At 39.0% G+C, this 21,402-nt stretch overlaps 2 protein-coding genes across 5 annotated transcripts; both read right to left on the reverse strand.

The window, feature by feature from the left end:
- Positions 1–347: 347 nt before the first annotated feature.
- BCL2L15 (BCL2 like 15) lies at positions 348–4,535 on the reverse strand (the record flags this gene model as incomplete). Its single annotated transcript, XM_079136041.1, has 4 exons — positions 348–1,302; positions 2,361–2,585; positions 3,991–4,112; positions 4,409–4,535. The coding sequence occupies 4 exons, from the start codon at positions 4,533–4,535 to the stop codon at positions 1,285–1,287; spliced, it is 492 nt and encodes a 163-aa protein (XP_078992167.1). The 3' UTR covers positions 348–1,284.
- Positions 4,536–4,717: 182 nt separating this feature from the next.
- Positions 4,718–21,401, reverse strand: AP4B1 (adaptor related protein complex 4 subunit beta 1). Of its 4 annotated transcripts, none has more exons than XM_079135423.1 (11): positions 20,643–20,931; positions 18,552–18,776; positions 17,678–17,808; positions 17,097–17,244; positions 15,671–16,167; positions 14,004–14,087; positions 13,162–13,265; positions 11,987–12,194; positions 11,491–11,772; positions 5,872–5,910; positions 4,718–4,852 (listed from the first exon to the last, which is right to left on the reverse strand). In XM_079135423.1, exons 1-10 carry the CDS (start codon positions 20,753–20,755, stop codon positions 5,876–5,878), a joined length of 1,827 nt encoding a protein of 608 aa, XP_078991549.1. In that variant the 5' UTR covers positions 20,756–20,931; the 3' UTR covers positions 4,718–4,852; positions 5,872–5,875. The 4 variants fall into 4 exon arrangements, with proteins under 4 accessions (XP_078991549.1, XP_078991548.1, XP_078991547.1 ...); XM_079135421.1 differs by lacking the exons at positions 4,718–4,852; positions 5,872–5,910 and adding exons at positions 10,653–11,229; positions 21,279–21,401 and having other exon boundaries at positions 20,643–20,811; XM_079135420.1 differs by lacking the exons at positions 4,718–4,852; positions 5,872–5,910 and adding exons at positions 10,653–11,229; positions 21,039–21,253 and having other exon boundaries at positions 20,643–20,811.
- Between the last annotated feature and the right edge of the window lies 1 nt (position 21,402).

A 21,402-nucleotide genomic window follows, 5' to 3' on the forward strand; every position in this document is an offset into this window, starting at 1 on the left:
TAGACTCAATGGGCCACATGCTATTTGCCCTAACCTACTCTACTACAGTGTTAAGGCAGCCACAGACAACCTATAGACAAATGAGTGACATTACATTCCAATAAAACTTTATTAACAAAAAAAGAAAAAAGATAGCAGGATAGATTTGGCTATGGTTTGTAATTTCTCAACAATTTCTCCAAAGTGATGGTTCTCAAACTCTATGTGCATTAGAATTACCTGTGGAGTTGAAAAGATAGGTTCCCAGGCCCCAGTTCACTGCTACGAAATCAAATTTCTAGGGGTGAGGCCTGGAATAAATTTAATTTATTAAAACTCTCAAGTTTTAACAAATTTAATAAAAAACTCTCAAGTGCTAGGTGAACCATACTTTAAAAAACTCTGTTGGGGCCCAGTGGTTCATGCATGTAATCCTTGCAACTCAGGAGGCTGAGACAGGAGGATCTCAAGTTTAAGGCCAGCCTCAGCAATTTAGTGAGGCCCTAAGCAACTTAATGAGACCCTGTCTCAAAAAATAAAAAGGGCTGGGGATGTGTCTCAGTGGTAAAGCATCCCTGGGTTCAATCTCCAGTATGGAAAGCAAACAAAACACTCTGTGGTAAGCAACTAGCTTCACCTAAGCTGGGGTGGCCCTACCATTCTTGACATGCGATGGCCCTTCCTACATCCTGTGGCAATAAAAATGCAATAACTTTAATCTTTCTTTGATCTTTCTAGTAGAAGGCTAGATGAACAAACTGCTATTTTTGGTTGCTAACTTCTAAAATACATAAAATAAATTCTGCTCAGGTGAAATTAACATGAAATTTAGAGATAAATTTGAGAGAAAATTCTCAACTTGAAATAACATAATATTTTTCAATGAAAAGTCTCCCTGAAATCCTTTATACTGCAAAATTAGTAGATAGATCCTTACCAAAAGGGCTAAATCTGAAAGAATAGTTTCCAGTGTTTTCTGTTTCCTCCAAAACATTTCCAGCAAAGGCCCACCCTGTTGCCTAGAATTTTTCTAATAGCAAGTCATTACTTTGTGTCTGGAGGTCTCTGTTTCAACAAAGTCTCCTTAAAATTCATGTGAAGTAAGAAAGTATAAAAATCTCTGTAGGCTTCTGGGAGTTTCTCCTAACTTTAACAATCAATAAAAAATTACTTTTTCAGCTAAGTTCAGTTCTGCCAGATGAAGTGAGTGGTTTTGATTTTTTTGTCTATTTTAATTGCCAGAAGTCAGTTCCTTGTTCAGTCAAAGAGGAAGTGATGCTTGGCCTGAGGAATAACTCCACTTCTTCAGCTCTCCAGATTTTCCTAGGAAGAACAGTGAAAATCCTACAGTCAAAGGATGGTCTTTAAAAACTTCCTAAATGCCAGGAGCTGTGGCACATTACCTATAAATCCCAGCACCTCAGGAGGTTGAGGTAAGAGGATCCCAACTTGAGGCCAGCTCAGCAACTTAGTGAGGGCCTAAGCAACTAGCAAGACCCTGTTTCAAAATAAAAAAATCAAAAGGGCTGGGGATGTAGATCAGTGATGAAGCACCCCTGGGTTCAGTCCCAAGTAGCCTTCCCTACCGCCACCCCCACCCCATGCATGCAAAAGAAAAAAAACTTCCTAAGAAACCAGGGAATGATCTGTAGCTACTCCAGGGAAAAAATTTTTTTTTTAATTTTTAAAAATATATTTGGTGGTAGGGATTGAACTGAGGGATGCTCTACCACAGAGTTATACCCTCAGCAATTTTTATTTTTTATTTTGAGACAGTGTCTCATTAAGTTGCTCATGCTGACCTCAAACTTGCAATTCTCCTCCCTCAGCTTCCCAAGTCCCTGAGATTACAGTTACCCTCTGCCCCACTGGTCCCCATCCCACATCCTGGAAATAGAGAGGAACACTCTAGGACAGCAGAGGTTCTAACAATTACTAAGACATGGGCTTATAATGTCTCTTAATTACCTAGAGCAGATGAGATAAATTGCTTTTTTGTTGGATAATATTAAAGTTCTGAATATCCTCAACGCACACTTAAAGATGTTAGGGAAAAAAAAAAAAAAAACCCAGAAATTCACCAGAGAGCAGACTGAAGCCAGACAGAGATTAGAACTCCATCACCAGTATACTTCATATACATGATTATTTGAAGGAAGTGGAGATGAGCTTTATAGAGTCTACAGACAACATTTCAGGCAATATGACTGGAGTCCAAATCCCATGGGCTGAGCTTCTATCTACTCCCCTTTCCCATGGCAACAAAATTCTGCAAAATAGGGAGGCCTGTTTTCCTGCTTGGTTTCCAAATTACAAAAGGGGTCATAATTACATTCCCAGGTATTAATACCCAAATAGTGCAGGGGCCCCAACATACTTACCCACCCTCCCTGGCCTTGGATGAACTCCCGAATGGCTCGGTTCCCATTGATCATACCCGTCATGGGGACAGCCATCTGTCTTGCCATTTCAGGAGCCACACGGACCACATATTCAAGAAGTTTCACTGACACTGCCAGAAAGGCTCGCTCATAAACTAAACTGGAATCCTGAGCACACCAGGCCTTGCTGAGAGATTGCACTGTATGTTGGAGTATAGCTCCTGCCTAAGGAGAGAGATAGGATATATCAGTAGATTTTATATATATATATATATATATATATATATATATATATAAGCACTTGGAGTATATATACGGAATAGCACTCAAAAAAAATACAGGTCACTGCCAATACAGGAATTCATTAAAGAAAGTGCGTCCCAAAAAACAGCAAATGTGCCATTGATGATAGCTGAAGTAATATTAGGGGACAGATGGATAAACTCTTCTCATTTTGATATTTTATTATTTTAATGAATATTAGAAAAACATGTAAGTAGTCTATTGGACCCATATTTTCAGATTGCTTAGGGTGAATAAAATGAAAGAAAAATGACTTTTGAAAGAAAAATATTAAGTACATGAAAGTACAGTGGGTCAAATTGTAAAGGTACTGTTTGCATGACTAAGAAAAGTCCAGGGAATTCTAAAGTAAAAGAAAAAAGAAACAAAGCTCTTTTCATCTTTCCTTTCCCCTTTCCAAACAATTTCATCCAAAAGCCATTAGGTGGTGCCAAACATAGCCTTTCAGGGAATGGGAGATCAACAGTGGTCAGGTGAAGGTCAAGAGTCTAAAGTTGAGAAGGAAATCGCATGAAAGGGGACTCATATCCAAGTTTCTAAACATTGTTTCTTCATTAAAAGAAACCAGAACTCCCCGTAAAAATGGACGACTCCAGGCTGGACATGGAAAGTAAAGATTTTCTATTAGAAATTAAGGAAGTACTCAAAGCAAGTTACACATCAAAACGTCATCGTCCTGATCAACAGGACTCTCACCAGAGAAATGAGACAATTTGAGCATCTAAATAATGATAATAACATGATAATCCTTGAATAACGTAGAAATTCATAGATCTGTGCTGATATAAAAGTAAACAGATTGAAATTTTGAGGATATATAGGATATTTACATGAAACTTATTAATTACACAGGGGAAAAGAGTAAACTTCACAGTGGAAAAGCTTATAGACAGTGATTATAGTTAACAATGGGGCAAAATGAAATCATGTGTCAATTGATAGGATGCACCAAGTGTGGTAGCACATACCTATAAGCCCAGCAACTCAGGAGGCTGAGGCAGGAGGATCACAAATTCAAGGCCAGCCTCAGCAACTTAGTGAGCCCCTAAGGAACTTAGCAAGACCTTCCCTATTTCAAAATAAAAAATAAAAAGGGCTGGAGATATCACTGAATGGTAAAGTACCCCTGTGTTTAATCCCCAGTACAAAAAAATAAATAAAATTTTAAAAGAATGGGCAATTGGCATTTCCTGCTGTATCCCCTTGGATAAATATAAGCCCTCAAATTTTTCACAGAACATTCCTAGTCACATGTATAGGAATAGTAAGAAAGGGAGGTTTGAAATAGAAAAAAGCAGAAAACAATGGCAAGAAGTAAAAATCTGACCTGTCCCTGAATGGTTTCTGCAATGACATTTTTAGCAGAAGCTTCCAATTCTCCATTGAATTGGTCACCCAACATCCGAAGGCGACCAGCAATGACAGCCACATCAAAAGAGGAAACCTCTCCTAAGACAGAGGAAACACATTGGTCACAATGCTTGAGGGATAGCAAGTATTAGGAATCTGGGCAAAAAAGAAAAATTCCTTAATTTTTAAAACTATTTCTGGGTTGTTTTCTCCCAAGAACTTCAATGTACTATCAACACCAGTAATCAGAAAAATTTCCTGCATTGAGAATCTTTTTCCCTTCAGGTGTTGCTAGAAGTTTAGAGTTTGCCTTTTGAAACTTAAGATGACATAAAGCAAGCAAGCATACTCAGCTCCTCTCAATTGTAATCACCACCTCAAACCAGGTGCCTTACCTGAGTCTGGCTCATCTATAGAGCCCAGGTCCCGGTTAGCAACCTGCAATGTTGGGCTCAGAAAGTTTGTGAGTAGAGTGTTCATGATGCATTCTGTTTGCTCCTCAAAAGTTTGAGGATTCTTCATTTTAGATGTTTGCTGTTGAGTTTTGCTGTTCCACCAAACAAGCAGTTTTCAGCTCCGCAGGAAGTTAGAAACACTGGTAAACCAGCAGATGTGTCTCCAGCTTATAAAGTTTCCTAACTGGACGGGTAGTTCTGGAAACTTTTTCTACCAGTTTTCTTTAAAAATAGCTGCTCAGAAAGGTGGCACTTCTCTCAAGAACTTACCCACACGGAACTGGGGAGACTTGTTGAAGACTTTCAGTTCCTTAGCTCAGAATCACACCCTAGCCAGTACGCAGAGTAATGAATAACTTTCATTGTTAGATAGCCGGTTTAGATCTGAAATCAGGTTGAGGAAGAGCCTCTTAGGTAATTTCATTAAGAAACACTTCCTGTTGGGTTTTGTGTATGTTGTAATGTAAAGGAAGTTTTAGAAGTTGTAAGAGATCAACATTCAACTTCTGATTATAGTACTTATTGGCCATAATCATATAGTGATTATTTACTGAGCACCTATGTGTAAGAAATGATACTTGACACAAATAACACAGAAAATTACACATAACACATTCTATGAGATTATAATAGGGAAGCAAACCTAGCAGATTGGGAAGGCTTCCTTAGAATAGTAACAACAGAGATGAGTTCTGAAGATCTGTCAGGTGAAAAAGGAGGAATTAAGACTATTTGAGGTGGAAGGGAAGGCACACATAAAGACTAGGAGATGAATAAAACCCAATTTGGTCATTTGATGAATCATAAATAATGATAATATAAAGTACTTCATAGGGAAATTGTGAGAATTAAATAAGGTAATGTTATGTGGACTATCTACTATACATCAAATGTGAAGGCTCTTCCTTTTAGCCCTAAGCCTACCAACCAAGGGAAAAGGGAAAAGAAATTCACTAACAAGGGTATTTCTCAAAAGATTGAATTCCATTATTGTTTTAAGAGATCTCAGGAGTAGACACTTACCTGTGGCTGCATTCTTAATGTAACTAAACCCATATTTTGGGTCTGCATTTTAGAAGCAGCACTCAAACCTATTAGCAAATCTATCACTTAAACCTGTCTGACCTGATAAAATTATTAACAGCTCCAACTAATGAGATTCGAGCATAAATAGCAAATCAGTTACTAAGAATAATCAGAGCCATTCTTGATATGTTATCTGTTCCAATCTAAAAATACAAATGACTACTACACACTTATTAAAATAGCCAAAGTCCAGAACACTGACAACACCAAATGCTGGTAAGGACATGTAGTAACAGGAACTCTCATTCATTGCTGGTGGGAATGCAAAATCATATAGCCACTATGGAAGAGACTCTTACAAAATTAAACATACTCACTTTATCATACAATCAGCCATCTCACTCCTTGGTATTTACCTAAAGGAATGAAAACTTATATCAACACAAAAGAACCTGCACATGAATATTTATGAAAACTTTATTCAAAATTGCCCCAACTTGGAGGCAATTAAGATGTCCTTCAGTAAATGAATGGATAAGTAAATGGTGGTACATCCAGACAATAAGATATTATTAAGCACTAAAAAGAAATGAGCCATCAAGTGATGAAAAAACAAGGAGGGCTGGGCATGGTGGTGCACCCCTGTAATCCCAGCAACTTGGGAGGTGGATTGCAAGTTCAAAGCCAGCATCAGCAATTTATTGATGGTTTAAGCAACTCAGCGAGACCCTGCCTCAAAATAAAAAATAAAAAAGGACTGGGGATGTGGCTCAGCCCTGCTGGGTTCAATCCCTTGTATCCCCAACTCCCCTCTCTTGCCAAAAAAAAAAAAAAAAAAGACAAAGAGGAATTTAGATGATGACTGAACTTCAAGTGACAGGTAATTGATTAGGCAAATTCATCAGTTTTAACAGTTATATGGTTGGGGATGTTGACAGTGAGGAAGACTGTACATATGGGAGCGACAGTGTATGAGAAATCTCTGTACCTTCCTCTCAATTTTTTTATTTACTTATTTATTTGAGGTACTGGGGATTGAACCCAGGGGATGCTCTACCTTTGAGCTACAATGACAGCCCTTTTTATTTTTAAAATTTTGAGACAGGTCTCACTAAGTTGCCAAGGCTGGCCTCAAACTTGGATCCTCCTGCCTCAGTCTCCTGAGTTGCAGGGATACTGAGTGTGCCACAATACCTGGCCCTAACAATGCTCTTAAAAAAAAATCTTTAAAAAAATCATAATTGCTTTTGTACTAGGAACAGAAATTAAGTTCCTTTGTAGTGAGAGGGCCGTTTTCATTTGTTACCATCTCTCACTCGTCCTCTCTGTAAGACAAAAGTACTGAAACTTCAGTTGATACTAAGTAGTTTTAAGACCTCTAACATCAGAAGAGCCCTCAGTTTTGTGTTTCTGAGTTAGCTTTGACATGTGGCTAAGGAGGTGGAATGAAACCTGCAAATATTCTGAGTCAATGTGTTTCTAAGAAAAGCCTTACCTATTTGGGATCTGTTTGTAATATTTCTTATAACAAGTGTATTCATAAATTAGATTACAAAGTCTACTACCAAAAAAAAAAAAAGCAATTTTATTCTAATTGGCTTATTTTTCCTCAAGTTTAAGCTTCTTCCGTAATAAACCACACTTCTCATTTCACTGTTGATATGCTTATGGGAAATGCCATCCTTGGAACCTAACCTTGACCCCTTTGTATTATCTCATATAAGCAATATCATAAGGCTATACAAACAGAGTACAAGCTTCAATGGACAACATGGAATACATTTTCATCCTGTTTACTTCTCTTTGGGCCTTCAGTATAGCACCCTCCCAAACCATCCCTTCCCCTCAGCCTTAAAACCCTTCACCCTTAAAATCTTAATATTGTGCTCCTAATTATTACTGAAAAAATCATGAAGTCAGAATTTGTCAATAATACTTGTTTCTCTTGCTTCCCTCTGGCCACAATTTATATCCCTCCCGGAAAAGCTTTGTCTTATTGTATCATCCTGGATAGAAGTCCAGGATCTTGTCATTTGCACCCAATGTATATGTGGATGAATCCTGGGGTGCAGCTCTTCTCAACATGAAAAGCTATAGCGAAGAAAACAAGTCATGTTTCTCCTCACCCCTAAACACCCAATATCTGAGAAAGAGATATAATAATTCTAATAGGACACATATTCAAAAAGAGGGAGAATGGAGACATGTAACAGTCATTGGTCCACAACAATAAAAATTAGGGTTAGTAACCATGAAGTGACTGCCTCTACCATGTTCCCCACCACGTCTTCCTGGGCACTCAGTATATTACTAAGTTACATCAACTAAGGCTAACATTAGAAGACTATTATTCTCAGAACACAGTGACAACTACCCTCAAGGACTTTTAAAGATAAGCATCCACTTACATCACACCATCAAACTACACATATGAGCTGGGTGTGATTGTGTGTCTGTAATCCCAGTGACAGGAGGCTGAGGCAGGAGGATTGCAAATTCAATACCAGTCTTAGCAATTTAGCAAGGTCCTAAGCAACTTAGGGAGACCCTGTCTCAAAAAATACAAAGGAGCTGGGGATGCTGCTCAGTAGTAAGGTACCTCTGGGTTTAATCCCTAGTACTAAAAATGACAACACAAAAATCCACATGTATGTAGAGGCTAGACAGAGCTCCTAAGGGCAAGAAACATTTAAGAATAAACTCCCCAGGACACTTAAATTTGGTCATATTGTTTATAAATTATCAAAACCAAACTATACACCACATGATACTTCATAAATATGCATAGTATAAATATGTACCAGTTTAAAAATAAACTAAAAAATGAAAAAAAAAAAAAAAAAAAAGCTACAGAAAAGAATCAGTTCTTCCCTAATTTGTGTTTATTTATTTATTTTGGGTACCAGGGGTACCTAACCACTGAGACACATCCCCAGCCCGTTTTATTTTTTATTTTGAAACAGGGTCTCACTGAGTTGCTTAGGGCCTTGCTGAGTTGCTGAGGCTGGCCTTGAACTTGTGCTCCTCCTGCCTCAGGCTCCAGAGTTTACAAGCATGTGCTACCACACCTGACTGTAGTCTTTCATTTTTAAACGTCAATCATTTTACTCAAGTTCCAAACTTGTATCCTATTTTCTTGCCATACTTTAAATTGGAAGTACTTCACACTTCATTTCTCATAGTACCTTAACTAGACATTCATGGAATAACTGAACAAATAAAAATATGGAAAAAGTAATTCTGAAGAAGTTCTCATTTCTCCCTGTCCATTTCCTGGGGATTCATAGTCTAGATTAGTGATTTTCAAATGGGGGCAATGTTGCCTCCCCAGGTCCTTTGGAAATATCTGGGGATACTTCTAGTTGTCACAACAGGATGTCTATTGGCATACAGCAGGTAGAAGCCCAGAGTTGCTACTAATAATCATCTTACAGTGCACAGGAAATAAATTATCCTTCCATAACAAATTATCCCCCCAAAGCAGATGTTAAAACTGCCACTTTTAAGAAGTCCTGGCCTACAGTTGATATAATAAAATACCAATCTCAAAACACTATTGGAATCTTAATTATTTACAGTCAATTAATATTTACTGAGTAATATTATATGGCAGGAACCATGGACATAGAGGGAAAAACATCCACTGTTCATAGAAATTGTCCAGTGGGGCAAGAGGAAGACCCTTTATTAAACAACTTAGAAAATTCAGGCTCTTACTAGAAAATTCAGTTCTATTATCTACTCCTGTGAAGAGCCTTGTTGAGAGAAGTGACAAGTGAAATCTTATCTGAAGCACATGCAGTTTATAAATCTAGGTGTAGAAGTCTTGGAATTAAGTTGGATGATGAAGGTTGTATACTTGCACAATGTTATCCGAAATCCTTGAAGAAATGCCTTTATTAAGCTCCATGTTTAAGTTATGCTCTCTAATTTTACTGAAGAACCCTATAAGAAAACAGACATGTATCTAGAAGCAGTAGTATACCCCCATAATCATAGCAATTCAGGAGGCAGAGGTAGGAGGATTCCAAGTCTGAGGCTGGCCTCAGCAACTTAGTGAGATCCTGTCTCAAAGTTTAAAAAAAAGGCTATAGATTTAGCTCAGTGGTAAAGTAAGTGCTCCTGGGTTCAACCCCAGTACCAAAAAAAAAAAAAAAAAAAAAAGTCATGTGAAAAGTTTTACTAATTTCTTATAGGGTCATATAAGTACATATACATATACATACACATATAGTTTCTAAAACTATAATTTCTTTAGAAATTAAAAATGGAAAATTTATTCCTCTTTGATGATAATTATATAACTGTTTTCTTTCATTATGACTGTTTAGTCATCTATAGAGCCATAGCTGAGACACAACTATATCATGTCAGTCCTGTGAGCCTAAACATTTGTGTATTTCCCTATCCCAACACATTGGCCTTAACCAGTATTTTCATTTTCCCCTTTCTGGATAGTTAAATCTTATCTATATTTTACCATTATTTATTAGAACTGTTCTTTGTATTAGTGGTCTCAACATGTAACATGTGATTGGTATGAATAAAATAAAAAGTGAGGACAAGTGACAAGAAAAGTTAGGATAGCAGTGCTAGAGGTATGCACTGGCCACTTTGACAGCCTGAACAAAGGGTAGGCTGTGAGGGTCATGGAACACTTCCTGACAGAGCTGTGACTGAGCTAAATACTGAAAGACACAGCAGGTGTTAATTAAAGTGAGGAAATGTTCTAGGCAGGATATAAAAGCAGGTGTTAAGGCAGACATTAGAGCATTCAGGAAACTGAAACTGGTTTGCATTTGTCAGAAGAGGGTGTTGTGGGAATGGCGAGACATGACACCAAAGAGGCATTTTAGAGGCTACACAAAGGACTTTGGACCCTGGACTAAAAAGCATGATTAGAAATATGAGACCAGCCAGGCAAAGTGGTGCAAGCCTGTAATCCCAGTGACTTAGGAGGCTGAAGAGGGAGGATCACAAGTCCGAGATGAGTCTGGGCAACTTAACAAGGCCTTAAGCAATTTAGTGAGATGTTTTCTTAAAATAAAATATAAAAAGGGCTGGGGATGTGGCTTCGTGATTAAGCATCCCTGGTACCAACAAAAAACAAAAATAATAAAAAAAATAAAAAATAAAAAAAAAATAAAAACCAACAATCCACAAGAATTCTGATTTCTATATTTCCCATTTGCCTCTGTTTCTGATATAATCTGGACTTATAAGTAGCTAAAATTAAAAAAAAAAAAAAAAAAAAAAAAAGAACTCTGATAGCTATTCATTGCACTAAGAGCAAGCAGCAAGGATCTGTTATGATTTTATGTCTCCAATTGTTCCAATTACAGTTTCTAATACAGACATAAAACTGTTCAGTTTCTCAGTTTTTGCTTCAGTTTGTTTCACAGAGATTTGCATTTCTGAGTTCTCAGCCTCCAACAACAGTTCTGTTAAGAACAGACAGCCAGTATCATCCTGAGCACTGAGGTAGGCCTTCCATGGTTGAGATCCAGCTCTGCTCATTGCGATGGTCTGAATGTTCACTACTTGTAGAGCCATCTGGAGGGTGTCAGGATGGACTTCTCCCTGCCAAGGTAGAACCTGCTGATGAGCGACTTCGAGACTAAGCCAAGTTTTCTCAAAATACTCAGCGGTAAGCTGGCAATTGGGGACTAGCATGAAAGCTTCAGAATCAGGGGTTTCTTGTACCCTTTCCTTGTTCTCTTCAGAAATCAGGTGTCCTAAAAGAGTCAAAAAGCTTGCGTAAGAGATTTCTCAATCTGTAGGAGCTACATTTTAAATCTACATTCCTAAAAGTATACAATGTGCCTCTGTTTTTGGATAAATGTTTTAAATAAACAATGATGAGCTCTTTTCTTGTTCACAAAGGTGTCAACTTCAGGAAATAGTCTGGTATTTAGCTAGGGTACTCTACTTTCTACCAATCAATACAAAAGATAAAGATTTCTCATGACAAAATGTAAGGTAAGGATCATCTTTACCTGATATGGCAAAGGGTGCTGTATGAGAAAGCTCTGAACCACCATGCTCTGCCCCTACACATTTAGAGATAGTTGCCCAGCGGGCTTTGCCATACACTGGCACCAAAGTGTTGAAGTCAGAAGCCCAACTATTCACAGGTCTTTCTGCTGGATCCTCCAAAAGTCCAAGAGAAGGGTCAGATTTAGGACTACACAGGATCCGCTTAACTTCATCAATGCCAACTAAGAGGAGGCGATAATAAAAGAGACCTCGGTCCCGTACAGCCATATCCTTTTCTTCCTCTGAAATCAAACAAAAGACTGAGTTAACTAAAAACAAAACACTGTCCTCCTACCCTTGTGCCAACCATAGTAGGAGAAAAAAATGAAGAGAGAAAACCCTAAAAAGCTTTAACATTTTCTTTTCAGGTCCTAGACACAAGCCACCAAACAATGAAAGCTGTGAGAATTTCTACTATGGGCCATGGCAAGTACTAGTTCCTTCTGAAAAACCTACCTATGCAGTAATATAACAGACGTCCCAGCATGTCTTGGCATTCAGCAGGGCGAGAGAGGAAAAGGCGCAGGAGTGCAGTGAGTAGCTCCATCTTAACAGCCGGAAATGTCTCTGACTTAACATTTTCTACAAAGTCCTCTAATATGTAAGGAGCATTGGGGATTCTTTCCCCATGAACCCCAAGTAGCCAAATAAGTGCTTGCTTCCCCTAGGAATGGAAGAATAAGAACAGGTGCTCAACACTTGATTCCCTGAAACAGGAGACAGTAGACAATCACTGGCTTTGCTTTTTCTCTGATGCCCGCAGAAAAATGTAATCCTTTATTTATTTCAACTTGCATTGTATTGGTCTCTCCTACTGAACTCTCTACAACAAAGAAAAATGAAATTCTAATGCACTGGAGGAAACCCAAAGCTTTCATTACCTATGCTAATTAAGTAATAAATGAGGTTTCTTCATCTTTGGGGCCTGTGGCCCAATTTGGGATTTAATATTTCATTGGAAGCTACTGAAATAATTTTTCTAAATTTTTCATGAAAGTGGTTATTAACCTAAAGTGCACATTGAAGTCATCTGTCTAGGTCCACAGGTCCAGAGATAGGTGGACCCCTGAACATTTAATTCAGCAGAACTTGGGTGACATCTAAATTTTTGTAAAGATTCTACAAATGATTCTGATTCTCATTCCAGCTGAAATCTCCATGGTCTAAATATCTGACTCGAAATTGTTCAAGAGAGCAGCAAAATCGAAGAATGTATAAGCTGGGCACTGTGGTGCACTCCTGTAATCCCAGCTACTTGGGGGGCTGAAGCAGGAGGATGGCAAGTCTGAGGCCAGCCTCAGCAATTTAGTGAGACCCTACCTCAAAATTTTAAAAATTCTTTAAAAAAGGACTGGGAATGTAACTCAGTAGTAGAGCATTCCTGGGTTTAATCCCTAGTACCCCACAGCTCTCCCTCATATACAGAATTTGTAATAAAAGCCACAATTAAATCCTGTTTTTATAATTTATATGCAATTTACTTTCCAAAAGAGAATCTGAGGTGAAATCAATCCTAAGATTTCCACATCAGAAACAGGATAGAAAGAATAATTAGACTACATTAATAGACTACAAGAGCAGGTCCTAAGCATTCCCTCTATGCCAAGAAGTAAAAGAAAATTACATTCTACCTCACTGTCTTGAATATTCTCCTCACAGCCAGGCAGAGCCTGACACACTGCTTCAATACACTGAGGGCACAACCAAACCAGGTCTCGGAACGTCTGCACCACCACTACAACATAGCCCAGGACACAAGAACACAGCATTAGAGCCTCCACACAAAGAATCTTAAGAAGTCATATGTTTGGACTAGTTTTCTGTAAAAAAAGGTTTTGGAGGGATCATTAATTACTTGAGCAACGAGCAATACTTTCTTGAATGAATGTTATTCTTATCAAATTGACATAAAGATAAATTAACTAATATATGGAAAAGCACTATGTAAAAAATAAAGCTGTATGCAAATGTGGGGTATGGTTGCTGGTGAATGATATGCTAAAGACAATATAAATAGAGCTACCAGGACTGTGACTGTGTGAAGCAAGAGAGGTGCAAAAGGTGCAAAATTTAACAAACATGCACGGTTGGCATTTGCATGAAACTGAAAGTGAGTGCTCAACGTAAATTTTGCATTGTAGACAACTTGTTCGTCTCACCCTTGTCATAGTCTTGGAAACAGCTGTCTAGAGTACACAAACACATAGCTAAAAAAGGTGTAATGATGGGGAAATGACAAGCAAGGTTGCCCTACTATCTTCCTTATCAATAATATACCCTAATTGACTCATGAGAGTCTAAAGTCTCCACCCTATTATATATCTACAGATCCTAAGCCTCTCTGATAGCAACAGATGATGCAAGGAAAAGTTCAAAATTCTGTATTATTCGTTCAACAACAACAAAAAAAAAACTTGGGAGGAAATTACAATAGGCCAGGCCCTTAAAAAAATTCTAGAAAGGTAGCCATTACCTGTGGTTATATGTTCTTGTTGAAGACCCAGCAACTCTGTTAGAATCTGCACACATTGATCTGTGTAAGTCCTGGCAATTCCACCTACAGAGGAAGAAAACTTAGATTAAAATGTAAAGTCATTCTAAAATTATTACCTATTAGTCAGACAACCAGAAGCAAAAAAGCAATCACTCCTGACTTGGTAAAGTAAGACTAAGTTTTCTGTAAAAGAAACTTAGATAAAAAAGAATCTAATCTATTTCATTGACCTACATGGACAAAGAGATTCTGACAGCACAAGGTTGAAAACACAGTGACAAAGTATTTATGAGCCAGATATGAGCACCATTTTTGTTGCAGCACATCAATATACAAATATTTCCACTGTGGACACTTGATGACAATCTCTCAATTATGAGGATTTCTACTCTCTTCTTTGTCCCTCTTCTCTGCCCTTCATAACCATACTTTATTCCAAATATGAGGTTTTTTTCTTCCTTCTCCACTTGAAGCATTCTAAAACTTAGTTCCCCAGCTGCTTTGATTTCTTAAGTCTCTCTAACATTTTAAACTCCAAAGTAGTATGATAAAGTCTCTAAGAAATTATTCTGTGTTAGCCTGTATTCAGCATTATATGTTGTAGAAGGTCAATAAATGATTGGTGAACTGTCACAGGACTTTGAGTCAGGACAGCTGGGTTCCAATTCCAATTCAGTTCTATATGACCTTTTGGCAATGCAATTATTTATATATATATACATATATATATATATATATATGATCTTTTGGCAATGTAATTATATATGTGTGTGTGCCAGGGACTGAACCCAGGGGTGCTTAACCACTGAGCCACATCCCCAGCCTGTTTTTAAATTTTTTTAAATTTAATTTTATTTATTTTAGTTATATGTGGTGCTGAGAATCGAACCTAGGGCCTCACACATGCTAGACAAGCACTCTACCACTGAGCCATAATCCTAACCAATTATTTTTTATTTTGAGACAGGGTCTCTTTAAGTTGCTCAAGGCCTCACTAAATCACTGAGGCTTGCTTTGAACTTGCAATCTTCCTGCCTCAGCCTCCCAAACTGCTGAGATTACAGGTGTGAGCCACCGTGCTCAGGGACAATGAAATTATCTTTTATTCACATCTCTTCATCTTTAAAACGAAGTTAAGCCAGACCTGGTGGCACATGCCTATAATCCCAGTGACTTGGGAGGTTGAGGCAAGGGGAATCACAAGTTTGAGGCTAACCTCAGTAACTTAGTGAGACCCTCTCTCAAATTAAACAAGGGCTGGGCATATAGCTCAGTGGTAGAGCACCCTGGGTTCAATCCTCAGTAGCAAAAAAAAAAAAAAAAAAAAAAAAAAAAAAAAAAAAAAAAGATGCATAGGAAAGTATTTTGGATAGAAGACACAAAGGCAACATAAATTAAGTATTATAGTTTGAGTTACCTGTATTTTTTTAGCCTGGAAGATATATGACAACACCAGTCTTGGGAAAAAATTAAAAGTCTCCTTTCCCCCTTGCTTGTAATCATTGACCCAATTCCTTAGTGCTTGAGTTACTTTGTCTCTGAAGTAAGATTCAATCTCTTTTATCCTCTATGGTTCCTCTAACTACAGCTTTCAAGCTGGCTGATCTAGTCTCTTTCTCCAAGAAGGAAAAGTAGCAGACACCTACCTATGGCAAAGATAGCAGCCTGTGCAAAGTCAGCAGACACATCAGTGCAGTACCCACGAAGCTCCTCTAGTACCTGTTGCACATTCTCATCATTTACCAGTTCACATAGCACCTCTACTTTCTGCAGCTTGATATAGTGGGGCTCTGAGTAGGAGCAAAAAAACTTTTTGTAGTGGCTGCTAAAGTGACCTGGCAAACTATGCAAGATCTGGCGCACGTGACAGAGGGCAGCAAAACAGAGTTCCCGGCTCTCTGAAGAACAGGCAGCTAGCAAAGGTCCCTTGACTCGAACAAGCACATCAGTTTGTACATGGGGAAACTTTTTTGCCAAAATTAGAAAGAGTTTGGTGGCTCCCATCACTACTCCTGGGCTGCTGCTCTTGAGAAAGCTGTCCAACAGATTGAGAATATCAAATAGTTCCTCCTCACTGCGGGGTTGGTAGCGGAGCAGAAAGTTCAATACTTCAGCCTGGCCCCATTGGTCCAGTTTTGACATTCTATCCAACAAAGAAAACAAAAGCATTATTCTTACAGCAAAATTAGGACCATTTCCATGCTACTGCCATGTTCATCATAACAAGAGGAGAACTCTTAAAAATATGGTAAACCATAATCAAATCATTCTTTTCACATGCTATTTAAAGTTTATGCAAAACAGACTTAAAATTCCAAGATAAGTTGGTACAAATTCACACTCTCCTAACTAAACACACAATCAGTATACAGTAGATTCATATTGTCTACTTATTTATTTATTTAGGCAGTAATGAGGATTTTATACACTGCCTTGTGAATGCTAGATAAGCACCTTATCACTGAACTCATCCTGGTCCCTTTTATTTTTATTTTGAGACAAGGTCTTGCTAAGTTGCAAAGGTTGGCCTGCTGATCCTCCTGAATAGCTGGGAATCCAGGCATGTGCCACTACACATAGCCAGATTCCCTAAATTTTAAGATACCATTAAGGGCTTAGTTTGGGGACATAATGACTGTAGAGGAGGGAAGAATGTATTCCCACAGGATATTTCTATCATTTTACATATCAGTCAGAGAAATTAAGGCAAATGAAAGAAATATGAGGAAGTTAATAATATGGTTAACTCTCTTTTCTACCCTATAAAAGTTGTTCAAGACTTTTTTTTTTTTTTTTTTTTTTTTGGTACTAGGGATTGATACCCACAGGTGCTTAACCACTAAGTTATATCCCCAGTTCTTTTTATTTTTTGAGATAGGGTCTTGCTAAATTGCTTAGGGCCTCACTAAACTGCTGAGGCTGGATTTGAACTTGTGTTCCTCCTGCCTCTGCCTCCTGAGTTGCTGGGATTACACCACCATGTCCAGCAAGGCTTCTCCTTCATTCAGTACATCAACAAAATTCCATCAGAATGCAGATTTCATAATAAAAAGAGCATAGAGGCATCCAAACCTATTTAAAAGATGGTGGGCGATGGGCTTATTGATGACAACACCTCCTTCCTGTTTCAGAATTTCCTCTAGAGACCTCAGGCAGTTCACAACCACAATTGGATCCTGGTCACGCAACAGGCTGTATAATTCATTTACCAGAGCACCATCTACAAAAAAAGAACAAAGATCTCAGATAAAGAAGAAGAGCTTCAGAGTTAGAGGAAGAGAGCCAGAGATAGCTCCAGGAAGATAAAGCTGAACTTCTCTGCCACAAAAATTACAAAGCCAATAAAATGTAAGCAGACTGAGGGGGAAAAAGATAAAAAGTAGTGAAAAAAAGACTGAAAAAAGGAGTTAAAAAAGAAAAAAAATGTGCAAGGCAAAAAACTGCCATTTCCATATTGTTCTAAGTAGCTAAAGCACTTGGGCCCCCAAAGGAATTCTCTAATTTCAGAAAATACCTAGCCCTGAATCCTACAGAGTCATGTACAGAAGTGGAGCTACATTATTTTCTATTGAAGTTATATAATCTTTTACAAAGTCATACATATAATGGAAGCATGAATAAATATTGATCATGGTGGATTATTGTGAACTTACCCACTTCAGAGTCTCCATGAAGATTATGCATCTTGGCACAGCCAAGGACTGCCACCCTCCGGACATATGAAGCTTTATCCCTCAAACCGTTGAGAATTGGCTGTTGGATATATTCCTGCACACCAGGCATCCTAAAGGACATATCCTGGAATCAACCAGATCCTGAAATACTAATTTTCACATAAATAGGTCCCACTTCATCTGTCATATCACAAACTACTAGAGAAAGCCCCTCCCAAATTTAAAATGCCATGATTTTACTTTTCATTTAGAATAATGCTACATGGGCAGCAAAAATTGCTGTAGTAATAGTTATTTAAAACTTTTTAGTCCAAACTGAGGACTATTTTACCAAGAGAGAGAATGAAAAATCTTTAAATTGGATGTGGTGGTGCACGCCTGTAATCCCAGCAGCAAGGGAGGCTGAAGCAGGAGGATTGCAAGTTCAAAACCAGCCTTAACAACTCAGGGAGGCCCTAAGACACTTATTAAGACCCTGTATCAAGATAAAAATAAAAAGGGTTAGAGATGTGCCTATGGTTAAATGCCCCTGGGTTTAATCTTTGGTATCAAAAACCAAAACTACTTTAATAAAATCATATGACACAGTTTATTAAGTCAAAGTAATGGCTGAAAATCTGAGTTCAAGGTACAGTAGTATTTTCCCTAGTACTTAAGAGTTCAAATAAATTGTTCTCATTAAATACCTGCCTCATGGGCTGGTGTTGTAGCTCAGTAGCAGAGCACTTGCCTAGTATGTATGAGGCCCTGGTTTTAATCCCCAACACCACAAAAACAAATCAACAAAACACCTGCCCCATGGCCTTCTGAATTCATCGGTCACTGAAGACCAGGCAGGGAAGAGGTTGCTCACCTGAGGCTACACATACTTCGCAGTGCCAGCCCTCGCACCATTGGATTGGGGTCTGAACAGTCTTTGCACAGAGTATTGATGGCCAGGAGAGCCAGATCTGGTTTCAGAGGTGCATATGTGCACATGTATAAATAAACCAACTTCTTTTGAACAATATCTACAGTGGCACTCGCTTTCACCATTTCCATGAAAACACTGGACATGTCCAATCCCTGAGTCATGTGCCTGAAACAAAGATAATAATAGCAGGAAGAAGTAAATTACAAAATCCCCAACCTACAACAGAGGAAGTTTTTTACTTTTCCATATTCTGGTTATTCAACTAGATTATGATCTTTCAGAGGGATGCAGCCAAGTCTACCTTGTCTATTATATCACACAATACTTCACAACATGGGTCTGCAATAAACACTGTTGTTCTAATTGTTCAACATTTGTTGAATCCCTAGTACATTCCAATGAAACTCAGCTTTTATAGTCCAGATTTATGTTCTGGGGACATAATCTTGAAAAAGGTAAAGTCTCAGACCTCAAGGAACTCAAAATCAACTAAAGAACCAGACAGGAATGCCACTAATTACAGTACAATACATAAGTATTTAAACAGAAGTCATGTATAAGACACTGTTCATGATCCAGAGGTCTGACATTGCCAGGCAGTCAGAAAATGTTTCTCCACAGAAGTAATGTTTCAGCCAAATGATCAGAAAATTCACCAGACAGATGTGATAGTTAATGATACATGCTGTGAGGCATATAGATATGAACAAAACCAGAACATTCTTCTGAGAGTTTATAGGTAGACTCCATTAGTCCATTAGTAGAGTTTTCTTGGGTAGTAATAAGTTTGTACTTTATTCTGTAGATGATTGTTTCTCAAACTGTGGAATCAAACTACTGGCATGGAGTGAGATGTCAGGGTTCCAAATCACACTACTGAAATCAGAATCAATTGCTGGACTTCCTTAAAAAAAAAAATAAATAAATAAAAGCACTTCATAGGACTTTTGTGCATACTAAAGATTGTGAATCACAGGTGTAGACAAGAATTATGTGTTCAGATTTGTATAGTAGAAAAATTCTAACTAAAATGAACAGCTCAGGGGCTGGGGATATTGCTCAGTTGGTAAAGTGCATGCCTTGCATGCACAAGGCCCTGGGTTCAATCCCAAACACGACAAAAAAAAAAAAAAAAAATTTTAATTGGGTCTGGGGTTGTAGCTCAGTGGTAGAGCACTCGCCTAGCATGGGTGAAGCACTGGGTTCCATTCTAAGCACCACATATAAACAAATGAATAAAATAAAAGTCTATCAACATCTAAAAAATATTTTTAAAAAAGAGCAGTTCAGCAACTTGGGAGGCTGAGACAGGTGGACGGCAAGTTCAAAGACAGTCTCAGCAATTTAGCAAGGTCCTAAGCAACTTAGACCCTGTCTCATAAATAAAAATAAAAAGGGCTGGGAATGTAATTCAGTGAAGTGCCTCTAGGTTCAATTTCCTGTACCAAAAATAAATAAATAAATATAAAACGAGTGGCGAGGTGACCTAATAGTAAATTATGATGACTTTGGTAATAAAGGCCTGAATCAAAAAAGGAGGAGGTGGGTATTTAGAATTATTCAGACCACCTGGCATGCATAGTGAAGATCAGGTGTCATTAAGATTGATTGACATGCTTAGTAGACTGGCTGGTGACACTCATTAACAGGAAAGTAGAGGAACAGGTTTGGGGAGGAGGGAAGAATGCTGGTGCTATTTTGGGAATATTTTAAAACTATCCAGGTGGAAATGCCAAGCAGGCAGTGGGATATGTGGGTCTGAAGCTACAAATGGATACATCAGGAACCGAGAGTAATGTGTAATTGTTCAAATCCGTAAAATGAAGGGAATCCGCTGGGTGAAAGATTTCTCAAAAAGGAAATGAGATGGCACTCCAGAGAAAAAGCATGAAGAGGAAGTGGTACAACAGCCATGTATGAAAGTTCTTTACTCTTTCAGAGTGATTGGAGGTAGGGATCCCTGAAGGGGACTGCAAAGTGGGGCAGGAGGGTGTGCAGAGGATTTAGTACGCTAAGGCAGTTGGGTGATACCTAATCACACGCTGGATGACATTCCGGTAGCGCAGCCTATCAGCCTGAATGTGAGGGTTACACAGAGCCTTCTTCAGTTCTTTCACCACGTCCTCGGAGCCAAGATACGGCATCTTCTCGAACAGTCACGGGGCAGTTCCCGCAGATACCTAAGTCTTGATGTGGGAGCCTGAGCAAAGAAAATCTGGGTCAATGGGAAAAAAAAAAAAAAAAAAAAAAAAAAAACTATTTAAGACAACATCTCGCCCCAGCCTTAGCTCCCCCGGAGCTGGAACCCATTCTCTCCGACACTCACGCTTCCACCCCCACCCCTCCCGGGCGAGCCCCAACCTAGGCCTTCAGGCCCAACCCTAGCTCCGTAGGCTGTTCGCCCCGCCCACAGATCTCTCCGGCTACCTCTAGGCCCTGCACGGAATTTCCCTCCCCGCAGCCGACCGGTCGCAGATCCCTCCCTCTCCTGTTCCAGCCTTTCTTGTGCCTCCGCGCCTTGGCAGTCACGGAATAGACCCAATTACGCTTTTGGCGGAAGTCCCGCCCTCTCCCCGAGAGTCCTCTCCGAGCAGGGACCCGTCTTGCTGCGAGCGCCGAGCGTAGCCCAGAACCCGACCTTAGAGTGCCCTTCCCCCAACCCCTCACCTCCAGGCGCAGCCGCGCGGCTCCCAGTGGAGCTGTGGCTGGCAATCGGAAATCGACTGCTTGGGCCTGTCTCCTCTCCGCAGCGCGCGCTTTGAGTGCCGGCTCGGCCTCGGATCCCGCGCGC

The sequence above is a fragment of the Sciurus vulgaris genome (genome assembly GCF_902686455.1).
Source record: "Sciurus vulgaris genome assembly, chromosome: 1".
Classification (NCBI taxonomy): domain Eukaryota; kingdom Metazoa; phylum Chordata; class Mammalia; order Rodentia; family Sciuridae; genus Sciurus; species Sciurus vulgaris.

Bases quoted from the DNA above. Each gene is read 5' to 3' on its own strand.
- AP4B1 (XM_079135421.1), bottom strand. From the start codon at position 20,755: ATGCCGTATCTTGGCTCCGAGGACGTGGTGAAAGAACTGAAGAAGGCT. The intron at 18,777-20,642 runs GTATCACCCAAC...TCTTTGTTTCAG, and splicing joins GTCATCCAGCGTGTGATTAG to GCACATGACTCAGGGATTGG. The intron at 11,230-11,490 runs GTAAAGATGATC...TGACTCTTTTAG, and splicing joins AGCACCCTTTGCCATATCAG to GACACCTGATTTCTGAAGAG.